This window comes from Pseudopodoces humilis, chromosome 3 (assembly GCF_049639895.1).
Source record: "Pseudopodoces humilis isolate 2021_Gansu_Grassland_sample_001 chromosome 3, ASM4963989v1, whole genome shotgun sequence".
NCBI classification, from domain to species: Eukaryota; Metazoa; Chordata; class Aves; order Passeriformes; family Paridae; genus Pseudopodoces; species Pseudopodoces humilis.
The window spans coordinates 32,053,823-32,077,891 of NC_142202.1; the positions used below are offsets into that span (position 1 = coordinate 32,053,823).

The window sequence follows — 24,069 nt, forward strand, 5'->3', positions numbered from 1 at the left end:
TCATAAAATTGTGACTTCACTACACCACTGTGCCCAGCAATGTTCCTTCTCCTCATAAGAAAATAATTCCCAGACTGGATGGCAGTAAATATTTTGTTTGGCTCTTATGTTTAAGCTTTTGGACAAGTTGAAAATCACTCTGCTTCTATAAATCGTTATATAGCATAAAGCAACAAGAGAGGTAGAGGTCTCTTCCGGCAAGCATTCTTACTCAGTTTGTTCTCTGAATAAATGGGATGGCCCTGCTTTCACTGCTTGGCATAAAGCACAAAAGTCTGGACAGAAGCCCTGCCTGCATTCCCACTTCTTTGGAAAGTCCCAGAGTTGAGAGTTTAGACCTGCAACATTTATCCCGATTTGCAAAGTAGACTGTAACAAGAAGCAAGTGTAACACACAAGAGGAAGGAGATGGAAGGACCTCCTGTGATAGGAAGATCAAGTTATATTTTACAATGAATTTTACATTTATCTTGCAGTTTACGTTTTGCACTTTTTAGATACAAACACCGAAAAACATATAAAACATCTTGGATGAGCATTGCTGACCAGTGATGAAACAGAATGTCCATCAGTGTGCACGACTCACAAGTCATTTTAATTTACTTCATTAGTTTTCACTTTCTGGATTTTTTTTTAAGGGTTGAAATGACAGAAAACAAACAAGCACTTGGAGAAACTCCATGAATGACCTTTGCCCTCAAGTACAGTTCAACTCAAGTACGTTCTTCACAAAGATGCAGCATTACCATCTAAGACAAATTGTTTCTTGGTATCTGAATTCCCGGTGGACTATGTGGGTCTGAGCAAGCACCTCTAGGCAACCATCCACCAAAGGCAGGTGTAAGAAGTCAAGTGATGAGGTATGATAAGAAAGATGATGGGGAAAATGATCTCTCAGCAGCCTTCAAAAACTGTCAAAGGCAAGTGATATTAAAACAAAAATGTAAAGTATGTAAACCAGACTGACTGTTTACAAGAGTTATAGCCTTGCAAGACACTGCTTCAAATTGTCACCTGCTGAAATGCACAAAGCACTGCAGGACCAGCCAGGAACCTCAGGATTCCTTGAACATACAGGCGTGATAATGCTGATTTGAAACAAACCCCTTCCCTGAATCCCACAGCTGGTCTGAAACCCTGGTGGATGTGGGAGTCACACCAGAGCCCATCCAAACAGAGGAGCCACATAGTTGAAGTAAAACTACCTCAGTCTTCCCTCACTGCAGAGCTAGGAGATTCAAGAGCTGTGGCAGGAATGTAGCTCAGGCTTCCACAACACAAAGGCATCACTACCTCTAGATTTATCTCCATCCTCCTAAACATGAACCAACATGTGCCCAGATGGCCAAGGAGGCCAATGGCTTTCTGGCTTTGTGAGCAATAGTGTGGGGAAGAGGACATAGGCAGTGATTTTCCTCCAGTACTGAGCACTGGTGAGGCCACACCTCGACTGCCAGGTCCAGTTCTGGGCCCCTCACTGCAAGGACATTGGAGTGCTGGAGTGTCCAGAGAAGGGCAGTGGAGCTGGTGAAGGGTCTGGAGCACAAGTCCTATAAGGAATGGCTGAGGGAGCTGAGGGTGCTTAGGCTGGAGAAGAGGAGGCTCAGGGAAGGCCTTATCACTCTCTACAACTCCCGACAGGAGGCTGTAGCCAGGTAGGGATCGACCCCTTCTCCCTGGCAACCAGTGCCAGGACAAGAGGACACAGCCTCAGATTGCGCAAGGGGAGGTTCAGGTTGGACAGCTGGAGAAATTCCTCTACAGAAAGGGTATTTCGACATTGGAATGTGCTACCCGGAGAGATGGTGGAGTCACCATCCCTGGAGGTGTTCAAGAAAGACTGGACATGGCACTCAGTGCAACATTCTAGTTCCCATGGTGGCGTTCAGTCACGGGTTGGACACGATGACCTCAGAGGTCTTTTCCAACCTAGCTGAATTTGTGATGCTGTGATCCCAAGCTGACATGACCGCCAAAAAGCCCAAGCCCCCGAACGAACGAACGAACGAACAATCCACAACAACAAAACCCCAAAAAACCAGAAAAACCCAAGCCAAATACCAACCACAGTAAGCTTAAAAGAAACAAACGAAAACAATGCGGAGGACCACCCCGCAGCGAAGACGCTGAGCGGGGTAGAGGACACCTCCCTCCCCCCGTGCTGCCCCTCAGACCCGAAATGGCGGCGGCAGCACCTCCCCCCGCCGGCGGAAGCGGCGTGACGGCAGCGCCGCCCCCGGCAAGATGGCGGCGCCCAGCCTGCTGCGCGGGGGGCTGCGGCGGATCTTCTCCGGGCTCCTGGGGAGCCGCTGGGCCGCGCCGCCGGCCCGAGCCCTCCGCCAGGGTGAGTCTGGAGGGGGCTCCGCACGGCCCCGCGCCCCGTTTCCTCATCGCTGTCTCGGAGAGATGGTTGCGGTCACTGTAATTCGCCCTCTTCCCCCGCACCCCAAAATGCTATTTCTTTCAGGCTTATGGGTCTCATTCTGGCTTCTCGTCTCTTTTTACTTTTGCAGTCGTGGAGGTGACTGAAGGCAACACGACCACAGTAAGTCCCTTTTCCTTGGAAACTGTCTTTGCCGCGGCTTCCTCCTTCAGCCATGTGTGTGTTCGTGTCCTACCCCACAACAAGTAAAGGAAAAAGGGGGATGCATTTCTACTTTAAAGACCTCTCAGGGTGTGAAGGCAGAGGCAAGGTAGGAGTTGTGAGTTTAGGTGAGCAGTGGAGGGTTTGGCTGCTGAAGGCCAGGATCATCACCTTGTTGCTGGTGCCAGGTGCCTCCGGTCAGAGCCACTCATGAGCACCAGACCCCCTCGCCGCACCCGGGTAAAGTCGGAATCCCTGACCAGAGGCATTCAGGATCTAAAACACTGGAGGCCATTCTTCAGACGGGTTCGTTTCCTAAACTGCTGACATTTGGCATTGTCTTGGTTGTGGACAGGCACAAGGCAGGATTGCCAGTGGTTTTGTCACTTCATGCTGCACTGACAGTGCGATGTGGCCTTGCAGGACATGTCTGTGCCGCCTACATGCCACACACATCTCATGCCTTTGGTCTGTATTGTGTTTGTTAATGGTAGAGTGTGCCATTTTGACTTCAAAGCTTCCATCTTATAACACACATGGTAAAAAAAAATTCTAAGTGAAACGGGTGTTTTCAAAGGAGGACCCTTATATACTAAGGGAAAACTGAAAAGAAGTTCTGAAGTAACTGATAAAGAAGAGCATCTTCTTAGCTACAGTTTAAGATAGGAAGGAAAATACTATAGCAGTAAAATTAGAATTTTTTCCTAGTTAGCACTATCTAATATGTTATACTTTTATCAAGAGAATTGTCATTTTTAGAACTACTGAAATTACAGTTATTTTTTGTGTAATATCCTAGCATCAGTCTGCAATCCATCAGTCCCTCCTGGATTTCCCTGGAGGAAAATGTTGCCAAAAATGGTGTAAATTTACAAACCAAAGGACTGATATGTTTCTCAATATATCCATTGGTCACTCCATTTATCTAGCCAATTCTACATCGGTCTTCCCTGAATCCATCTTTCCCTGCTCATCTTTATGTTTCCTCATTTTTAATCAGTACTCAAAGAAGTGTTTGATGTGAACCAATTAATAAATCCCAGAAAAATACAGATTTCACCAGCATACTGAGAATGTAGAGCCCCTGCATTCCCTCTTAGTTGTTTAACAGAAAAATAGCAACTGAGTGGATTAGCAGTATAGAAGTCCTCAGCAGCTGGGAAATAATTGCCAAAACTTGTACACTGAAATTTATATCAAGAAAAATTGATATTGACATAGCATTCTGAATCTTTATTTATTTCCAAGATGGAATTACAGTCTGAAGCTAGACTGGCAAAAATCAAGACTAGATACACCAGCTTCCCTGAAAATTACTGATAAATAGGAAATTAGATGCTAGCCTACATCTTATATTCATATAAGTCAAGTATTTGTTTTTATAAAACTGGCTGATGTACTTGTGGGGGGAGGAATCTTACTTAAAAATTGACAATTCTGACTGAGGTACTGAGATGCTTGAACTATTAGTAACTTACCTATTTCCATTTTTTCATCAGAAAGGCAGAAATCTGGGGTATGAAATAGCTCTGTGAGTTCAGCTGGATGCCAGGTTCCCATGCACACTTACAGGAAAGGTCATGCTTTTCTCTTCCCAGGTTTTCAGGCACAGAACCTGATGTTTTCTTAAAATTAATCTTGCATTCCACCCAGGTTTTCTTTTTGAATTCTGGTGCTTGCACTCTTTGAGGCTGACAGTTGCTGTTCAGAATCTGCTTTTAATTTTAATATGACCAGAGAAAACTCCAAAATATCTTGGAGAAAAAAACGCTTAGTTTTATTGTCTCTTCTGTTCAGTTGGGTACAATTTGAGATAGCTCTTGCTTCCATTAGTAAGTCCTCTTAAAAAAACAAATGACAAGTGCACGTGTAGCTAAGACTTTGCACTTCTGACACATCTACAATTAGGAAACAAATTTGTCAAGTTCTTCCTTCACACCCCTCGTACATCTTTTTGCATGTTACTTGTGAGAAGATTTGAGTATTAGATGCCACCACTTTATAGTGATGTAGAAAAGATAATTTTATAATCTCATAAAATAATTGTTCAGAGAATTAAACTGGATAAAATATAGGTATTATAAAATCTACAAGCCACACAGACATTTCCTAACTATCCTTTCTTAAATTTAAATTTTGCTCAGAGTTTTCCCTGCTGGTGATTTATAATCCAGCAAGCCCCTGCATGTTTTCAACTATAACATGCATCTGCTATTCTGTGACAGTCTCATGTTCCCAGAAAAAAAGTTATTTTAAAGCTTTTGGCTAAAGGGCCTCTACACTTTCAAGGCATGGTGGTTCAAAAGAGTACTCAAATAAATGAAATACAGGTGAATATGAAAACTTCATACTGACTGTCAGCTAGTCTACATTTTAAAACAAGCACAAGAATTTGCCAAAGGGTTTTCTATGCCCTTTGAATTTGTCCTTCTCCCTATAGTATGTGGGATAAGCATACCAAAGGGCTTGTTGTATCTATATAAAAGTGAGTTGAATGATGCAGATGCTGTTCCACTTATATCTGCACAGAACTGGTCAACCTACTGTGGACCTGATGAAAAGTATTCCTTGAGTCACAGGTGCAGGTAGAGTTGTAAGCTGTGCCTAATCATCATTACGTGCTCTGAATTGTTCCCTAGATTGAAGGGAGAATTATAGAGGATGCTGAAGCACCACCTCCTCCAAACCCCTCTGGCCAGTGTCCCATCTGTCGCTGGAACCTGAAACATAAGTACGATTATGTGGTAAGTTTAATGAAGGAGTTCCCCCAATCCTCATTGCTAGACAAGTGTTGCTCTCAGATCTATGTACCCTACAACCTGCCCCTCTTGTCTTTTCTTGGGTCTAGTAAAGATACTTAACTCCAGCTCTGCTTCTCTTGGGTGTGGCAAGAGCCTCCTACACAGTAATTGTTTGCCTTAGCTGATGGTGTTCCTGGGAAAAAGGATGAGCTTGTATCAAACAGGAGATTTGGAATTACTCACATGGCCATCTGATCTGAAAAGGCCATATAGTTCTTCTGTGCCCAGCTGCCTTTCACCATTGCACTTCCCAGAGAATCAAGCTGGAATGTAGCATTTAGTCAGTGGATACAGGCCTAGTTCCAGAGAAGATTGGACTCCAAGTCTCCAAGAAGACTTGACCATGTCAATTATATGACTTCAAGCACTATGGTTTCTCATTTGTCATTGTCCCCTAAGTTATGTTTCATACAGCTTTTAAAATTCTTCATGAGGATGAAGGAGAGCATACATTTTTACTTACCTTGCAAGAAAAAGAACAGGTTTTATTCAAACATTTTGCAGGAAATGCTAATGAGAAGTTTATTAACTAATGAGGGGATAACTAACTAAACCTAGAATATGGGAAGGAAATCCTGTAGTGCTTTAAAACAAAAGTACAACAGTCAGGAACACTTCAGAATAAGAAGTGTGATATAGGAGACACAGAATGTAGCTTTATAAGAGGTCATTCAAACACAGAGTTTACTAAAGGACTGACTTCCCCCTTTGCATGTTCAAAACCTAGCACTGGAATTAGAAAAGAGAAAAACCAGACAGGAACATGCTGTTACTAAGATAAGGCAACAGAAATCTCAGAATAAGATAATGTCAACAGGATTAGAGAGGGTGATAGAAATACATTGGAGAAAAATGTTTGTGGGAAGGTCTGTTAATGAGAGGAGAAGGGGTCTGAAAGCCACATTGGTTGCAAAATGATGGAGCTGCTTGTGTGTAGTCCTAGTGCACACATGCAAAGGAAAAATTATGGTTTAATATTTGTATATTGATAGCAATCTGCAAATGTAAAACAAAAGGAAAAAACAAATACATAAGTAACTTGAGCACTTTCTTAGGTACAGACCAGCAGGCCTGGATTGCATGTTGCCTCAAGATTTTGAAAGAATTAAGTAACAAATATATTACTTCACAGGATTTTTTTAAAGCATGAAAAAATAATCCTAGGAAATCACCAAATGGTTTGAAAATGGCAAGTAGAAATACTGAGTAGGTAAGAGAAGAAGGAGAATGATGCTGATGATTACCAATTGGTAAATAAAATGTTGCAAATTCCGAATAAAAGGTGTTAACTAGGAGTAAAAGCAAATAGCCTGTTGGATAGGACTAATTAAGACTCATGAATTATGAAGAATATGAGTACAGCAATAGTACCAGACAAAATACTTGCAATTACTCCAGACAGGTGAAACAATGGATGTGAGATGTAAATGAAATATGTTTAGTGTCTTTCAAAGCACGTGTTGCAGAATTGGAGGCATTTAGATTCCAATGCTGTCACTGATGCTTACTCAGGCTGGGTGCAATGTTAAATAGTGAAATAAGGCAGGGGAGTATTCAGTGTTTTCTGGCCTGCTTTTTCAAGAGTATGAAACCTGGAAATGCAATGAATCTGCAAATTATAATAAGGTGAAATGATAAACATTAAGGTTTCTAAAATACTACAAAGACAGATCATGTCTGTTTTGTGTTGCACATGTTCAAATGCAGAGTTTCCTTGCAATTCTTTTTCATGGTTGCTGAACTATGTTGTCATCAAAACCAACCAGTTACTCTGGAAAATACTTTTTTAAGGTTCATATCATTTTATGTGATTTTTAAATGCAAGAAATAAACAGCATAATTAAACTGGATAATTATAGAGATTTACAGAAAGCATTCCATGAGTCACACATTAACAACCCTTGAGAAACTATAAACTTACGTTCAGGGATGAAATAGAAGTTATGGCAGTGGATTACATCTTGGAAATTTATATATATGTATTTACATAGACTCTGTTCCTACTGCCATGTGTAGTAGAAGACTCCATTGAGTGTCTGGAGAGATAATCCAAGAACCAAAGAAGTTTTAGACAATGTGATTCTGTAGAGTCTGAGTTCCAGGATTAGGAATTGGTCACAACAGACTGTGAAACATGAATTTTTCATGTGTTTGTAGAGTGAACTAAGTTATGAGTTTTCTTCCACACTTCATTTTGATTCTTAGATCCTGATTTCTACTGTTCAGTTAAGAGGAAAGAGAAATCTAAATGTGAAGTTCTGCAGCCAGTCTTGAGAATCATTGCTAAGATAATTTCTAAGAAATTGTGGTGCTGAGACACAATCTAGAAATGTGTCCATCTCAGCTGTCACATAGATTTTGAATGCATGTGCATCTAGTGTGGATATATCCAATACTCCTTCTAAACAAAAAGCTAAAGAGAGCAGTGTGAACTGGTATTTTGGAACTGTAGAAGTTTCTTTCCACATATTAAGAAACTTCCCTCTGTGGGGGCGATGAGAACTAGAAGTTTGAGTTCTGGAGTAGATCACTTCTCCAGTTGTGTAAATCCCTTATGTTTTTGAATGCTTTGTACCAGTCACGGATTTTCAGGTTTTTAAACGTTATGGTGAATAAAAATCTCCCTTTTCTACACTAAAGCACCCTCAGCTGTTTTTTTCTTTGCTGTAGCCATGATGAGCAGCAGAATCTTGAGATGCTTAAGTACCAAAGTGCAGGCATTTAACTCTGTGGGCAATTAAACAGTGGGACAGTTTTCTCACTGATGGTCAATTGTCCTAAATGTCTGTAAATTGGGAGCAGCTATTTTTGTTAAAGATATAGCCTAGTTCATACAGCATAACCTATATGCTGAGTTTGGTGAGAGATTGGAATGGTGGTTCCTTTGAGATTGATAAGCTGAGATCAGTTGGTAGCACAGAAGGGAAAGTATGAGCTATTTTGCTTGGGATGCTTGTAATTGGACTGAATGAGGCACTATGAAAAGGGAAGTGTTGAATTAGCCCCTGAGGGAGTTGAGTAATATGACCTCACAGGACTTCCCTTTTGTCATGTGCAACTAGCACAGTCTAAAGTAGTGGCATAATGAGTTACTCTGGCTGTCAGAGAACTGGGGGACTAGTGTCTCCAAAATCATTAATCAAATGAACAGGCATTGTGAGCATTAGCAGGTCATGATTCCAACCTACCTCAGCTGTGGTGTAGAGGGCTGCAGTTGTCTTTGCCAGTTCAATCCTGATCCTCTGCTGTGTCTCAGGATAACAGAGCTTAAGATATAAATTCTCACAGTTTGTGGTCTACGTGTGTCTCTCTGTCCAGTGAAACTGAGATGTCAGTTGATTTTTTATTCATATCCATTGGAGATAAAAAAATTATTTTGGTCATTGTATGGATGCAACTGGACTGAAACCTGCAATTCTGTTACAAAATGCATGAAGAATGGTGTACAGCTCCCAGGAGTAAGGGAGAAAGAAAAAAACTAGACTCTTGTATAACTGGAAATAATGACTGGCAGACTTGTCTGATACAGCCCAGTAGTAATTTGGCTGCACAGATAGAACTGTTCTTGCAGTAAATCAAAGTTTTAATGAATTGTGTCAGTCAAGGATCTTGCTTTTCAAAGTGTCTACAGACATTATAGATGCAGGTGCCTCTGCATTTTGGTTACCATCTATTCACAAGAATGTGCAGTATATAGTACTTCATCTAGCAAGTTTGTGTAGCCCTTTTAGAAGTTTCCCCCCCTTATCCACTTCAAACATCATTAGTTTGAGCAGGCAGTAAATATGTCATCTTGCTTTGGCAACAGTTAGGGGAAACCGAACTGCAAGCTTTGCCTATTAGCCCTAGATTAATTCAGTCAAAGTTGTTTTCATCAAATGCTGCAGATTACAGGGGTGGGAATCTGTGTCCAGCCTCGTGGGAGCTGTCCAGTGATTAAAGCAAATCTGCGGTTGCAGGCTTGGCTGTCCGCTAGCACAAAATGTGAATTTCATGGAACATGACGGCACCGTGAGAACTTGCCAGACATATTTTTTAATTTGACTGCTCCACATACTTGTTCACTTCCCTCCACAGCTGCCCCATGAAGTTGGCTGTACCTGTCTGCTTTCTCCCAGTGGTAAGATACATCTGTGTGAATACTCTGGGAGAGGCACCTGGCCTGTTAACTGTGGGGAATCTTCAGAAGTGGACAAACCTTTGGTCACATGTGCAGCATTTTAAGCCAAACAGCGTGACTGTAATTTGGAGCTGTAGCAGCCGAGACATGACTAATGATTTCGATCAAGAAATGACTGCCACACCAGGGTGTTGGTCAGTTGGTGACACTGTTGGTCAGAGATGATAACAGAGAACAGATTTTCTTGATTTTTTTTTTCCCACAGGGAGAAAAAAAATTATCTCCATTTGCTTCGCACCACCCGCCTTTGCATGGAAACACTTGATAACAAGCCTGTGACTCCATGAGGTGTGGTGGTAATATGAGAAATCACTTGGACCACACACACACCCTTCACAAGAGTGTGTGGCCTACTTAGCCTTTCATGGCTGCAAAGACTGAAACTACTTCAAACTTGCCATCAACTCTCTTCTCCACAGAATAATGCACCAGGCTAGTGCAAAGCCTTGCAAATTTTTCCCTTTCTAGGCAATCAGAGCTGAACAGCCCTTTTTCACTTGGGGAGGTGTTATGTGCTAAACGGCAAATTGAGCTGTTGGCAATTTGAAGATTGAGAGAGCTAAAGAAGAGGAAAAAGGGGGATCTTGCTCTGGTTTCCCGAATCCAATCCAGTGTACTTCAGGAGTAGTCAAAAGTCAGTGCCCTTGGACTGTTTGGCTGGTCTCCATCCAGTTTCTACCAGTGCAGCTGGCACCATCTAGTGCCCTGGTTACTGTTCTCCTTGGCAGGGCCATTTTTTAGCTGGGCTGGGGGACACTGCTTCCCTTTTAACCATCGATGGCCTCCCAGGAACCTGCTGCTAGTTGCTCGGCTGGGCTTTTCTCCTTCTTTGGATACAGCATTGTTCTGTATGATGCCTGATAAGTCATTTTGTATCAATGAGACATTGAAGTCAGTGTCTAAATATTGGTGGGCCTAGATGACATGCCGTGTTTTCAAAGGAGCTAGATCTGAAAATCAGTCTGAATGTGCTCACTGTAGACAAGTGGATGCAGAAAGAAAGCCAGTTATGGGAAGAGGGAAAATGTGTGTCATGATTGTATGTGAGGATGGTATTGATTGGGGGTGGGGGTGAGGAAGTGTGCTCATCTCCTCATCACTAACAGTCAGTAAGGCAGTCACAGAAGGATTCCACAGATGGAGTCACAGCACCACAGAGTAGCTGAGGTTGGAATAAGCCTGTGAAGATTTAAAACAAACCACAAAGACCTCAAACAAATATAAACTATCAACATTTTGTCTAAAACTCTTGTAACCAACATTTTGTTCCAGATGACTGGAATCCATTTTTAAAAAGAGTAGAAAGGAGGAACCTGAGAACTACTGACCTATCAGCCTCACCTCTGTGCCTAGGGAGATCACAGAACATTCCCCTAGAAGCTGTGCTAAGGTACATGTATGACGTGGAGATGTGGTACAGCCAACAAGGCTTCACCAAGGGCAGGTCCTGCCTAGTGAATCCAGTGGGCTTCATTGATGAAGTGACTCCATCAGTGAACAAAGGAAGGGCTTCAGATGTCATGGTCCCCACAACATATTTCTAAACTGGAGAGGAATAGACTCAATGGCTTCACTGTTAGATGCATAAGGAGTTGGTTGGATAGTCACATCCAGAGTAGTGATCAGCTGCTCAGAGTCTGATAGACACCAGTGACAAGTGGTGTATGTCAGGGGTCCTTACTGGGGACCAGTTTCTATTTAGTACCTTCATTAATGACATAGCAGAGGGATTGAGTGCACCTTTGTCAGGTTTGCAGATGACACACCTGAGGGGCAGGATGCCTTCCAGAGGAGACTGGACAAGTTCAAGAAGTGGGCTTGTGGGAATTTCATGCAGTTTAACAAGAACATGTGCAAAGTGCTGCACCTGGGTTAGCACAGCCCACAGTATCGACACAGCCTGGGGATAAACAGATGGAGAGCAACCCGGGGGAGAAGAACTTGAGGGTGCTGGTGGATGAAGAGGCTGGACATGACCCAGAAATGTGCACTTGCAGTCAAGAAACCCAGTTCTATCCTGAGCTGCATCAAACAGAGAGTGGCCAGCAGGTCAAGGGAGGGGATTAACTCAGTGATCTTTAGGGTCCTTTCCAATCCAAACCATTCTATGATTCTGTGACAGCATCTGACAGAATCCATTATTACCAGAGAGGGACCCTAAATTCCAGCAGCCCCCTTGACAGCTGAGCTGGTCTTGTGCAGTGGGGGTGGGTGAATAATTCCTAGTTAGCTAGATTTCTGAATACTCACTTTATATTCACTCGTGATTATTTGCTTTTGCAAGGGCAGTAAATGAAGGTAGGAATGCTCCAGAGAGCTCTTTGTAAAAGAGCAAGGATGTGGGATAGGAGGACTGTGAATCTGTGAACAGGCAGTCAGGGTCACCCAACATGAAAAGCAGCAAGTACTCTTTGTTCTTGCCTGTTGCCCTGGCCAGGGGGTGCAAAGTTCTGCCATGCCTCGTTTGAACTTGCTCTGTCCAGACGCTTGCTGGCAGGTCCCTTCAGCTGCAGGCAGCCTCTGCATGATCCTACTCCTCAAGTAGGAACATACTTAAAAGAGCCATGGAGAAGTAAACTCTCAACCGTCAGCAAGTCTGTTCACAGAAGGGGAAAAAACAAGTGCAAAGTCCCTGGAGGCCCTTTGGGCCATTTTATGCTGATGTCAGGATGCCAAGGATACCTGCTTTCATTGTCCTGAGGAGTATCTTTGCACTGGTGTTGTGTGTGGAAACAGAGAGCATGGATCTGAATCCTGGGCTGTTGTACTGTGTACAGTTAATGGGACACTTGTGCAACAGCTGTTGCTGCTGTGTTTAAAAATTTGTCATTCCAGCTCTGTGATACTATCTGATCCTAGAGATCCCTTTAATTTTGTTTTTATTAAAAGGACTGCTTTACATTTTTAGAGTTTTTAATTGTAAAGGTCAACAGCAGTGTAGTCTAAATGGTTCTTGAATCACAGACAAGCCCTCAGCATGCTTCAAGTGCTCCTTTCATCTACCATGACTGTCACAGCCTCACTAATGCACACGAAGTTGAAGGACTGAGTGCAGCAATTTATCCTATTAGTCCTTACTCATCAGCACATATTGTTTTCTTACACAAAGCTTCCTCATGCAAGATCTTGGACCATTTCCCTGCTCTCCACCCCTCCAAAGAGACCTGAGGGAAGCTCCACCATGGGAAACTAGATAAAAGTTTGAGTAGCAGATAGCACTGAACAGGCCTGCTCTGAGGGAACAAGGAGGAGGTCAGAGGTGATCTAACATATCTGTGAACTTTAGGACAGCAGCTGTGATGGCATTTCAAGTTGTGTAAACAATATCCATCTGTAGGTCTTGTGTAACTCCGCCTGAGTACCTACGACATATTATCTTAGCAAGAATTTTGGAGCAAGTAGTGCAACAGTGAAGGAGCAGGGATTGCGGCTGACATCATGTGTTTACAATAGTGAAGTCAGAGGAAGACTCAAACCATCTGAGTGACCTTACTAAGCTAAACTGGCATGCAGTGACAGCGAACAAAAGCCATGTGTTGTCAAGCTGCAGACAAAATGCATAGAGAGGAATAATTTTTTGGTTTTACATTGTTTTGAGTTCTGTACACACCACAAGGCTCAGCACAACACCTGCAGTCGCAGCAGTGAAGGTGGTTGGGGCACTGATGCTTTTGTCCTTCTCTCTCCTTCAGGATGTCTTGCTCCTGAGTCAGTTTATTCGTTCAGATGGGGGGATGCTGCCACGAAGGGTCACAGGCCTCTGCTTGGAGGAGCACAAGAAGGTTGCTGTCTGTGTGCAGATGGCTCACCGTGCAGGTTAGTAGCTCTGCCAGAGATAACCCTTGACTGTAGGGCATCTATTGAACTCCATGAGAGAGATCTTCTGCCCAGTTGATATAGCTCAGTGAGATGTCATTGTCCAGTCACCCAGCAAACTCCTTATGGTCTAAGTGCTGGGACAGGGTGATGGAACAGAGATTACTGTTCTGCTTCCTCTGTGCCATGACACTCCTGCCTTGACAGCAGACATTTATACCTGTAGATGAGATGACCATTGCAGAAAGATCTCGAAAGTGGCTCAATCTCCAGTAACTAATGATTAAACACCTGCTTCTGAAATTACTTGATTTACCTAAGCTTGACCTACCCCATTAGTAATATGCAACTCGCCATCTGCCATGTGATGACTTTGTTGCTTTTCCCTGGGAGTGGGACCCAGGTTGACAAAGTCAAGAGTATTGTGCTGATCTTTATGCCTGGTACCTGATTTACATCCAAGTTAAATGAAGTGAGAATTTTAATAGTCAGGTTTTCCATCCTGGAGATGAAATCTGTTTGGTCACCAGTACCCTGTGTCCTCTGTAAAAGCCTCTGCGATGAGCCCAAGTGACAATGTCTTTGGTGTGTATTTCCTCCCTATACCCAGTACAGCTTCCCAGCTTCTCTGGCTGAGGTGCAGGTTCAGCAGTGACTGAAGATAAAATGCCCTTTCTACTGTACTTGAGTTTTTGTTATGCTGTCCCAGCAGTGACCTGGGTTGCCTGGCTTATGAGGTGTAATGTGACTTCTGAATGCAATAGAAGCAAAGAGACACTGCAAAATATTCTCACATCTTTTTCTGTTTCAGGTTTGTTGCCAAACCATAGGCCTCCACTTCCTGAAGGGCATATTGCCAAGAAACCCAAACTGAACAGGTGAATAGTCTTGTCTTTCCACATTTCTCTTTTTCAGGAATACATTGGAAAGGGAAAAACAGTTCCTTGCAACTGGGTGAGAAATGCCTTAGGCAGCAGGATTCATAAAGAGTACTCAGCATTTTGGAGATCTGTCACATTATTCTCTTGTCAGTCTTTATGGTCAAGTTGTATCTCATATAAACCCTTTATTCAAGATTAAAACTGACACATATGTTAGAATCTGCCTGTCCTTCCTCAGCTATGCTCACCTTCTCATCACTAACAATCAGTAAGGCAGTCACAGGAGGGTGCCACAGATGGAGTCATAGCACCACAGAGTAGCTGAGGTTGGAAGAGGCCTCTCAAGATTGTCTAGTCCAAGCTTCCTGCTTAAGCAGAATCACCTAGAGCTGGTTATTCAGAGCTATGTCCAGCCAGATTTTGAGTATATCCAAGGATAGACCTTCCCCAGATTCTTCTGAGGGCAGCTTGTTCCAGAGAACCAGTCTCATACAAGACAGTGTTCTCTAACATTCAGACAGAACTTCTTTTTTTAATTTGTGTCCATTGCTTCTTGCCCTGTCACTGAGCACCAGTGACTGGGGAGAGCCCACCCCTCTCTTCTTTACACCCTCCCTTCAGGTAGTTATGAATATTGGTAAGACCTCACTGAACCTTCTTTTCTCCAGGCTGAGCAATCCCTTCTCTCTTAGCCTTTTTAGCCCTCAAGGGCAGAATGGTGCCCAGGCAGTGATACCAGCGGGGGGGGGGGGCAGGCTGGGGCTGAGCAGCCAGAGGGGGCCCATCACAGGCTTGTTACCTTTTGCCACATCCCAGTTTCCTCCAGTCAGCAATTTGCCCTCTGCCTGCCCTTCCTATGCAACCAAGTCTCTTCCCCCTCCCCAACATGAATGGCCCCTGGCCTTTGGTGGGTGGAGGGAAAGCCTGCAGCCGCTTCCTGCTCTGTGCTGGGCACTTGGAGGTGCTAATCCCCTGTTTATAACCTCACACTCTGTTTCCATGGGGATGTCAGAGCGGTGTAGGAACCTCACATTAGCAAACCATGGGGTTACCAGAGGCCATGGGGCTGTTGCTGGGAGAGCTTAGACTGCAAGGCTGAGGATGGCTGGAGACTCCTGCATTTCAGGTCTCCTTGTGTCTTACAAGTCTTGGGGATTCTTTAGTATCTGTGTCTTATCTGGCATCTGTGGAGTGGAGCACATTATCTTGTTAGCATTCACATTGCAACCCTGAGTAGCAGGTTGAGACTGGAAATGGTAAATGCGGTATCTTGCTGGAATCACACCAGGACTCCAGATCTGATGCCCTGACTTTTACAAATTGTTCTATAGACCTTTAATAAGAACAAAGAATGAATACCTCCAGATACATTCTACATGCAAGTAGGTGTGCTACACCTCCAAATTAATTAAATTGGTGGTTACTGCATTGCTAGCCCATCCCTACACTACCCTTGTTTTTCTCTTCCCAAAGAGGGAATGTAGCAGGCCCAGTGGAAACAATTTAGAAAAAGAGAGCAGAGCTGTTTGCTGAGACATTGAAGCCGACAGGCTTTGGGGTCTGGGTGGAGACAAGAGAATAGAATCAAGAAATAGGATTGAAAGTTTTGGCAATGGACCTGACACTGTACAAATGAGTCCCAAAAGAGGTAGGATAAACTGCAGGAGTACTTCACGAGTGTTCCTCTGGTCCCTCATGGTACTGTCTTCTCAGCCTGCTGGAAGGCAAAAGCTCTGTGTGTTGGAGCCTTGCAAAATCTTGGCCATTCTGTATGAGTTTTGACTGTGTGAACCCCCACCTGTACTTCCCTCATTGCTCTCTCGAGCACTAGCTGGCATGGCATAAGGCAGGAATTACAAATTGCTTCCTTCCTCTAGCCTGAAGTGCACCCACATGCTGAATGACTGAAGTCATTTAGCCCGTACTTACTTTGGGAATGAAGCCAGAGCTCTTATCAGAAGTTTCCCACATAAATGACTTGTCCAAGCTTACCTTGTCTTTGCTTCTGTACTTGCTTCCAAAGCTTCCTGTAAGTCTGCGGTAACTTGGGAAGCACTCAATCTGTGGTGGTGCCAAATGCAAGTGAGCTGACAGGGGACAAAAGGGGCAGAATTGGGCTTGAACTTCGGAGTGGAATAAGCTGCCTTGTCCAGTGCCATCAGAATGTGTCTGGGTCATCCTCTAAATGTGTAATATCAGGGCTATTCACCTGACTTAGCTTGTTCCTTCACTGTGTTTCTGTGTACTGGATTTTTAAGTGCCAGTTCAAGAAGGGATCAACAGGATCTAAAGAGAGCCTGTTATAGCAGGCAGTGCATTACACTGTTAAGTGATGTATTTTCCAAATCTTCAAGCTTCTTCTCTTTTTGAGATCACTGTATTGGCTGTTCTAGACATCTTTACCAGTTTGCTTAGATGAGAGGCAGCAGTGCCTTTCTGCACTACTGCTGTAGCCCTGGGAATGTCAACAGGGAGAAGCTGAGATGCCTCATAATATGCTTGGGCCCCTTGTTAAAGCTTTTCCAAGACAGAAACAGGTAATGTAAGCAATCTGTTGTCTGTGTCTTTACTCAGAATGGAGAAAGTTTACACTCTTGTAAAGGAAGGGCTTCTGAGAAGTCACTGTCTACTCCAGATGTTACACACTTCTGTGGGAATTTGTAGTGTCTGGGAACTGCCTGCCATCTTACACTGAACTGAAGAGTGTTTTGCTCATGTCGTAGAGTTTTTGACATACTACATGATCAGCTGCTAGAATAACATCCCTAAGATAGCCTTAGGGACTGATTTCACTCACACCACCTGAGACTGAAGGAGATTTGTCACTTCATTGTGAAGTGGGAGTCAGAGCCCAGTGCCTCTGCCATGCTGCAGACCTGAGCATTGAATTACTGCATGTAGACTCAGAGCAGTAACCCCAGCCTGGTCAAAGTTTGGCAGATTACTTCGTTTGGATGAGCAATCCCTTTCATTTTTTTCCTGTCTGGCAAAGTTCTGGTTGGTGCTCCCTGTGGCCAGGCTTCTTCCAAGGCTGTGTCAGTATTCTTGAGAGCAGCTTCATTTGTTGCCAAAAGAAGGACAAATGAACCTGATGAAAAACTGATGTGTCCCTTAGACAATGTACAGGCCAGCTACATGGGAGGAACTCTGTGGCTCCTAGGCAAAGGCACTAAGGGAGTATATAAACGACTAAGGAGCTGCATTAATGTATACTTTTGAAAACACTAAAAAATAGCTGTCCCTCAGCTATTTTTTTACTGCAGTTGTGGCTCTCTTGGCCAGAATGGCCCATGTCACTCTCACCCTGATTAAAGTGAGCCTGTTTCAAATCCAAAGAGTCTGGCATGCACGGGCTAGCACCTAGCTGGGATTAAAAGGTATCATGCCACCATATGGAACTATCAGCAAACTGCCTTGTTTTAATAAGGGTCAGGGGTGCTGACATGCCATTTAGTGTTGTGAAGTGTGGATTTATCATGCAGAGCCCCTCTGCTTCTTAAGAAGGTGCTCTTCTGGTGCTTATTCAGTGATGTTTTCCAAAAAGCAGAATTCCTGCTCAGTTTTCTGAACTGGTTGTACTATCTCAGTTGTACAAACTTTGGACATTCCCGTCTAAGTGCCCCAGATTTCTCTCCAAAGAGATAAGGATTTCCCTGCTTTGCATTGGATCATTTGGCAGCTGGCTTTCTTCTACCCACTCCGTCTCCTTATCCTGTTTCCACTACTGGAATTCAAGAAGAGCAGAATGCTTTGAGAATATCTGACCTACAGATCCTGCCTTGAACTTGGTTATACAGCTGTCTAGCATAGTATGGAACATTCATCCATGATATAATGTAACACAGAGGAGGAGATTGGGAACTGCAAAAGAAGGTATAACATGGAAGTGAAATGCTAAGCTTTGTGGTCCTGAGGGTGGTAGGAGATGCATAAGAACACCTCGTGGTCAGAATTCAGCTGGGGAGCATTCCACTTCTCCCTCTTCTATCCCTTGTAGTTGGGATAAAGGATAGAAGGCAAGTCCAGGTGAGACTTGCTGTGATATTTCTCGTTTCTCGGACTTCAGTTCTTTGCGTTTTTGCTTTCTGCCTGATTAGTTTTGACAGTGATAGCTCATGAATGTTACCACTTAACTGCTTTACTGGCTATGGTTCTTTTGAAGAAATGCCCGTGGGAGTAACCCACATCATCCATGAACTCTTGAGTGTCATGTCCTCACCTTCTCTTACTTACATTGTCTTACTTACTTACTTACTTACTTTGTGTGCAGAAGTTGGACATTGAAAACAAGTGACGTTTACCCTGTCAATGCAGAATTACTCCCTACAGTTTATTTTCCTCATGTTTGGCCCAGTCTGGGGCTTTCACTCTTTCCAGGGGATCATTCCACAAGAAAATTTGTCTTGCAGCCAAGGATCATTCTCTCATCCTCAGCCTGTATTCTCCCTTTCAAAACTTCCTGCTGTTATTTCTGCATTTGTTCATGCTCCAGCCTGGCATGTTCCAGTTAAATGCTGCAGCAACAAAATATTTTCGCTAGCCTGTCAGGCTGAGGAGGTTCCAAGCAATTTCACCAGCATTGTGTAGGGTGACAGTCTGTTCCCATACTCCAGAGTCATGTGTGTGCAGGGCACATCACATCAGAACCATCTGGGAAACAGTCAAGATCAGCTGTAGGTCAGACTTCTTCCTTTCAGTAATGGAAACCTGAATAGTTCAGCAGTTTTCTTTTCAGCATGGAGGTTTTTGCATGGAAAATGTGGGCTAACAGTCTGTCCAGAACAGTCCCTGATTTCAAGCCAGCATCTAGATGCTCTTCTAATATGAATATAGCACTTATGTTCTTCTGGCAGGTCCAAAGTATTGGTTAAAACACAACACCATGAAGTTGTTCCCTATCCAAAAGGACTAGGGGATATCAGAGGTTCCCTGACTATGGGGTCTGTCAGCAAGAGGTGCTGTAAGTACGTGATTTTGAGTGCTCACTTTCTACTCCATTTCCAACTTTCTACTGGAAGAGCATAACTTGGCACAGATAGTATCCATGTCAATCCCTCCTCTGTCACCTGAACTGGAGGAGTCGGTCTGTGTTAAGCAAGAGGCAGGCTCCCTACAAATTCCTCATGAATTACAACGTTCTCAGGCTCTGTGGACACCTCTTGTCCCTGGGAGCAGAATCTGGTTTCCCTACTATCAGCATTTCACTCCAGCAGCATGTGGTTCCTCTCATCTGCATGGAAATTCTGTTGTGCATGCATGTGTATTCAAAAGCAAAGAGCCAGAGCAGCTGCAGGTGAGCAAAGCCAAGAGGTGTCATGGGAAGGGATGTGGCAGGGAAGAGGCAGCCTCGCCAGCACTTTGATCGAGTGTTTCCTGCAGTCTGTAGCCCTCTGCCTTCTGCTCTTAATCCAAACAAAAGCCATATTGAAAAAATTCAATGAGGGTTCAGAAGTTCAGACTTGAACTGTACCAACATGGCCTTTGCTTGAGCTGTGTAGAGGACTGTGGTTTTCCCATATCCCTTACCCATGGAAGCTTTGTGCCTATTCCTTGGTCTAAAGTGGCAGCCTCCAAGTGGGAAGGCATGCCCACTGAATAGAATCCATGAAAATGGACTTCCACATGCTACAGAGATTTTAGGCTATTAAAATGACTGCAGATGAACTAACCATAGTTGTTTCCGTCTTGCTTATATCTTGCCTTTTCCCATCTGCATAACGCCACCAGGGCTCCTGTCACACTTTATCCAAACTACTCATTTCTGCACTTGGAGTCTAGGAATTCTTGTTCTTGCTCAGGACCCTACCATACTCAAGGGGGCAAGCAGAGCCCTGAGGTGAGTCACAGTTCCCAGGACTGGCAGCTCTGTTCCCCTTTGCCCAGAGTGGGAGCTCTGCACACTGAGGTGACAGGTTAGGACACTGCAGACCAGACGCATTTGGCATACACCTAAAGGGTCTGTCTTGACAACCTTCAGCTACTTGAGAAAATTCAGAGTGTCTGCCAGCGTGTGTAGGTGATTATAAAAACTCCCCAAGACAAACTTTGTTGGATACAATGAAAAGTTGGGAGACTTGGCTACAAAAAGTTGTACCCTAGCTTAAATGGATGGCAGAGTTTGCAGAAAAGTCCTGTGTGCTGGGCTTTGAAACTCTCCTATCTGAGTTTTGTGGATTGTTTTTACTCACAGAAAAAAACCCCAGAGCTGGGAAATCAGTAGGAAATGGAGTTAGAGAGGAGAAGGAACTTTGTAGACTGACTGCTCCCAGGCATCAGGCTTTTGCACTGCTGAATCAAGGTAAAAAAATAAAAAAAAAAAATTAAAAAAAAAGAGGCAGCAAACAAAATAGGACAAGTTTGAGTTTGGGACAAAGCAAGTATTAAAAGCCCTAAAAGCAAATGTGCTCCAGGAAGGGAAAGCGTCCAAATGTCTGTTTCAGCTAACAATGAAAAGCCCCAGCCTGCAGTCCCCAAAGGAAGCCAAAAGCCTGGACCAGAGGGCTGGATTAGACCTGCTCAAAAGAGAAATAACAAAAGCTTTAAAATCAGGCCATTACTAAATCCTCCTTCCTATGCAGAATTGGGGTGTGCACTTCCAGCCCCCACACAGAAACAGAGGGATTTCTTAAAAAGCCACTGTCTGTCTAAACCTGCATGCAGCATTGATGTGTATCTCACATTCACACATTCACTTCTCTCCCAGTGAGATCATTTATTATCACAGGAGCACTTTCCTGTAATCATGTGGACACGTGACCAGAATTGCACTTGGCACACTGATGCATTAAAACAATTTGGGATTTTTTTTTCCCTCCTTTTCTCTAAGTGTAGTGTTGCAATACCAAAATTTGTGCTATGGCACCCCTCTTGCAGCAAGGGGAATATGAAAAGGAGGACCTAGCCCATGTGCCCATCTAATACCCTGACAGCTTCTCCCAAAGGAGCTGCATTGCCATGGTCCTTTGCCAGATTCCAAACTGGGGACCTGTGTTTGGTCTGAACTCTGTCTCTGAACTCCCCTTGCATGTGAAATTAGAGACAGGAAAATCTCTCCTACTTCCTGTCCCAATCCTGTTATGTAAGGGATTCCACTAATGCACTAGCATAACATTACAGGTCAGAAGGGACGAGTTTAATGCATGTATTGGAGAACAGGTGGCTGGATCTTGCTCTGTGTCGTCACCCAAACCCCTTCTGCTGCTGCTTCTAGGTGTTTTAACTGTCATAAAGTCCTTAAAGCAAATAATTTTGAAAGTGGCTTGATTTCAGAGGTGGAAAGTTCCATATGTGATTAATTTGTCAGTTTGTGCTGTTAGGGAGTACTGAGGAAGAAAAGTGCTAAATGTGCTGCTGTTACGCAGCCTGTAGCTGCCTGGCATAGCAGGCTTGCTTTGTAATTCTCAGGAATGTGCCAAATGCCTTCAAACAAATGTATTACATGGTCTCTGTCCGAAGTTCTTAATATCTCAAATTTGCACGATGCAAATGAAAGGTAACAGATTTTTGTGGGGAGGATGAGTGATTGAGGTTACATTAAGACCATGGGATTACTCAACAGAGGCATGCAAACATCACTGGACAAAGTTTATCAGTCTGTTCCAAATTCTAATTTGTTGGAGCATTGTTTGTGCAGATTATGTTAAGGTTTTACTTTGGATCTTTATTGTATGAAAAGACTCCTCTTTCTCTAAGGACCTCTATTCCCCTCTCTACTGGTAGTAAAAGATTCAAAGCCTAACAAAACTTCAGCCCACCCAACCACAGGGTAAGATTTCCAGTAACTGATTCTGGATCTGAAATCCCCTGCCTGTTTGCAAAGCCAAGTCTAAAACTTCAAATGGTAAAAAGCAGAGGATATTTGCCAGACACAGCTTTTCACAGAGATTTGTAGTTGTGATGATAATTCCATCTTAATACCTCTTCCACTGTGCTGACTTCCTGCACTAGCAAGCTGCAATATTGTTGTACAGGGAACACTAGAGCAAATTTGGACATATAAAAATACAAGACTAGGCAGGAAACCCATTCCATGCAGAAGTAATAATTAATTATCCCCCCAAAGTAAATTTATTCATTTTTAGAAGCTCTTTCACAGAATTTAGCTTTTGTAATTAGTTTACCTTATTGAGACCAGCTGTTGAAATAACACTTCCTCTAGAGGGTGGATATATTCAGTCTTAGACTTAGTTGCAATGAAGGGATTTGGCACTCCAGCTGCAGGTGGATAAGTTGCCAGCAGCCTGGAGACTACACCTGATTTGTTTTGTGAAACTGGAAGTCAAGCAGGTGCCGGTGAGTTCAGTAGAGAGATGAGCTTAGAAATTACAAAACACACATAAACTCCTTTCCAGTGGTCACTTCTGAATTGAGGGAGCTCTGCTCATGGTTATTCCTTTTATAAAGAGGCATGTTAGGGAGGCAAAAGCTATAGTGCCTTGCTTCTGCTTCAGTTGGAACATTTCCTTGGTGATCAGTCTCAAACTGAAGTGCGTTTGTGTTGTTTTGACAGGTACCTGACCCGCTGGCCCGTCAGATCTGCAAAACCCATTTGGAAGAGGGGTCCTAAGTGGTGCAAAAAGCCCTTTCCAGTTGGACACCCTTTGCTGAAGGATAATGTCAAATATACACAAAAGCCTCTCTGTTTAAACCACTAGTTGCCAAAACTGGCATAGTCAGTAAGCACATGTTTTCCACATGTTCTGCTGGGTTTTTTTTCAAGTTTGTCAATATCTCAAATTTTCTTATTCCAAAATTGTCCTTAGTACTCTATATTGTGTCCAGCTGTGATCTCTTCCTCTAGGAGAGTACAAGAGCCATCAAAGCAAAGTTCAGTGTGCAGGATGATTTGACGAAAGCAAGGGGCAAAGACTTCAACCTCAAAGGCAGAAAGGATCTGAAGGCTTTTGTTTCTTTATGTTCCACAAATGGGTTTGGGAAAGGATGTTGTTTCCTTCTTTTCCCAGCAGTGAGTGGTGTTTCCCCATTAACGCGTGTTTCAATGCAGATGTACCTTATTTATGCTTTTGTACCTGTGACACAGATGGAAGAAAAATCTCTCTGCAGCACTGTATTTTCTCAGCAGTAGCAGAAATTTTTAATGACTACTGAAATTATTTTTTTTATTATCTGTACTATCCATAATTTGCAGCAGAACACCTGTGGCAGCGGCAAAGAGGTGTGTATCTTACATGCCCCCTTAAGAATTCCTGGCTTGTGCTTCACTCCTGAATCTGGCAAATACACAGTGTTGACATCCTTGATGACCTGGCCTGTTTTTTTTCCCCTTGGCAAATAAATTTTTCATAAATCTTCCATGCCAGTTATACTGTTTCTTCTTGGAAACTGGGATAGTTTGGAACTGATTATCCGTCCTCTAACTAAAAGGTGGCACCATTTCTCTCCCCGTGTAGTACATGTACAGATCTTCCACCTACTGACCATTGCTAATTATGGGCCTGGAATGAAAGGCTCATTAAATTTATCATGATCATTACTGTTTTGGTTCCATTTCTTTGCTATTTATCTGGGGGCTACAAATAAATACAGAATTTTTATGTACTGCTATGCCACTTAACTTTGTATTGCTTTTATCGGAATCATCTGCTAATACCATCAGCATGGACAAGAACAAAAGGTAAGGATAAACCTGTATTATCCAGGAAATCAAATCAGATTTAAATGGTTCTTTTTAGCCTTACTTTGTGAAATGAAAGCCCTAGATTCATCCCCTTGGCCAAGACCTTTTGCTTTGGGAGACATAGCCAAGACTTCATTAACCATACTGAGATAAAATCTCTGGCTGACTGT

At 43.3% G+C, this 24,069-nt stretch overlaps 1 protein-coding gene across 1 annotated transcript; it reads left to right on the top strand.

Annotated features, from left to right (window-relative positions):
• The first annotated feature begins 2,231 nt into the window (after positions 1 to 2,231).
• On the top strand, positions 2,232 to 23,574 carry MRPS18A (mitochondrial ribosomal protein S18A). Its single transcript, XM_005530599.3, has 6 exons — positions 2,232 to 2,344; positions 2,514 to 2,545; positions 5,224 to 5,328; positions 13,258 to 13,381; positions 14,193 to 14,259; positions 22,772 to 23,574. The coding sequence occupies exons 1-6, from the start codon at positions 2,245 to 2,247 to the stop codon at positions 22,914 to 22,916; spliced, it is 573 nt and encodes a 190-aa protein (XP_005530656.1). The 5' UTR covers positions 2,232 to 2,244; the 3' UTR covers positions 22,917 to 23,574.
• Positions 23,575 to 24,069: the final 495 nt, after the last annotated feature.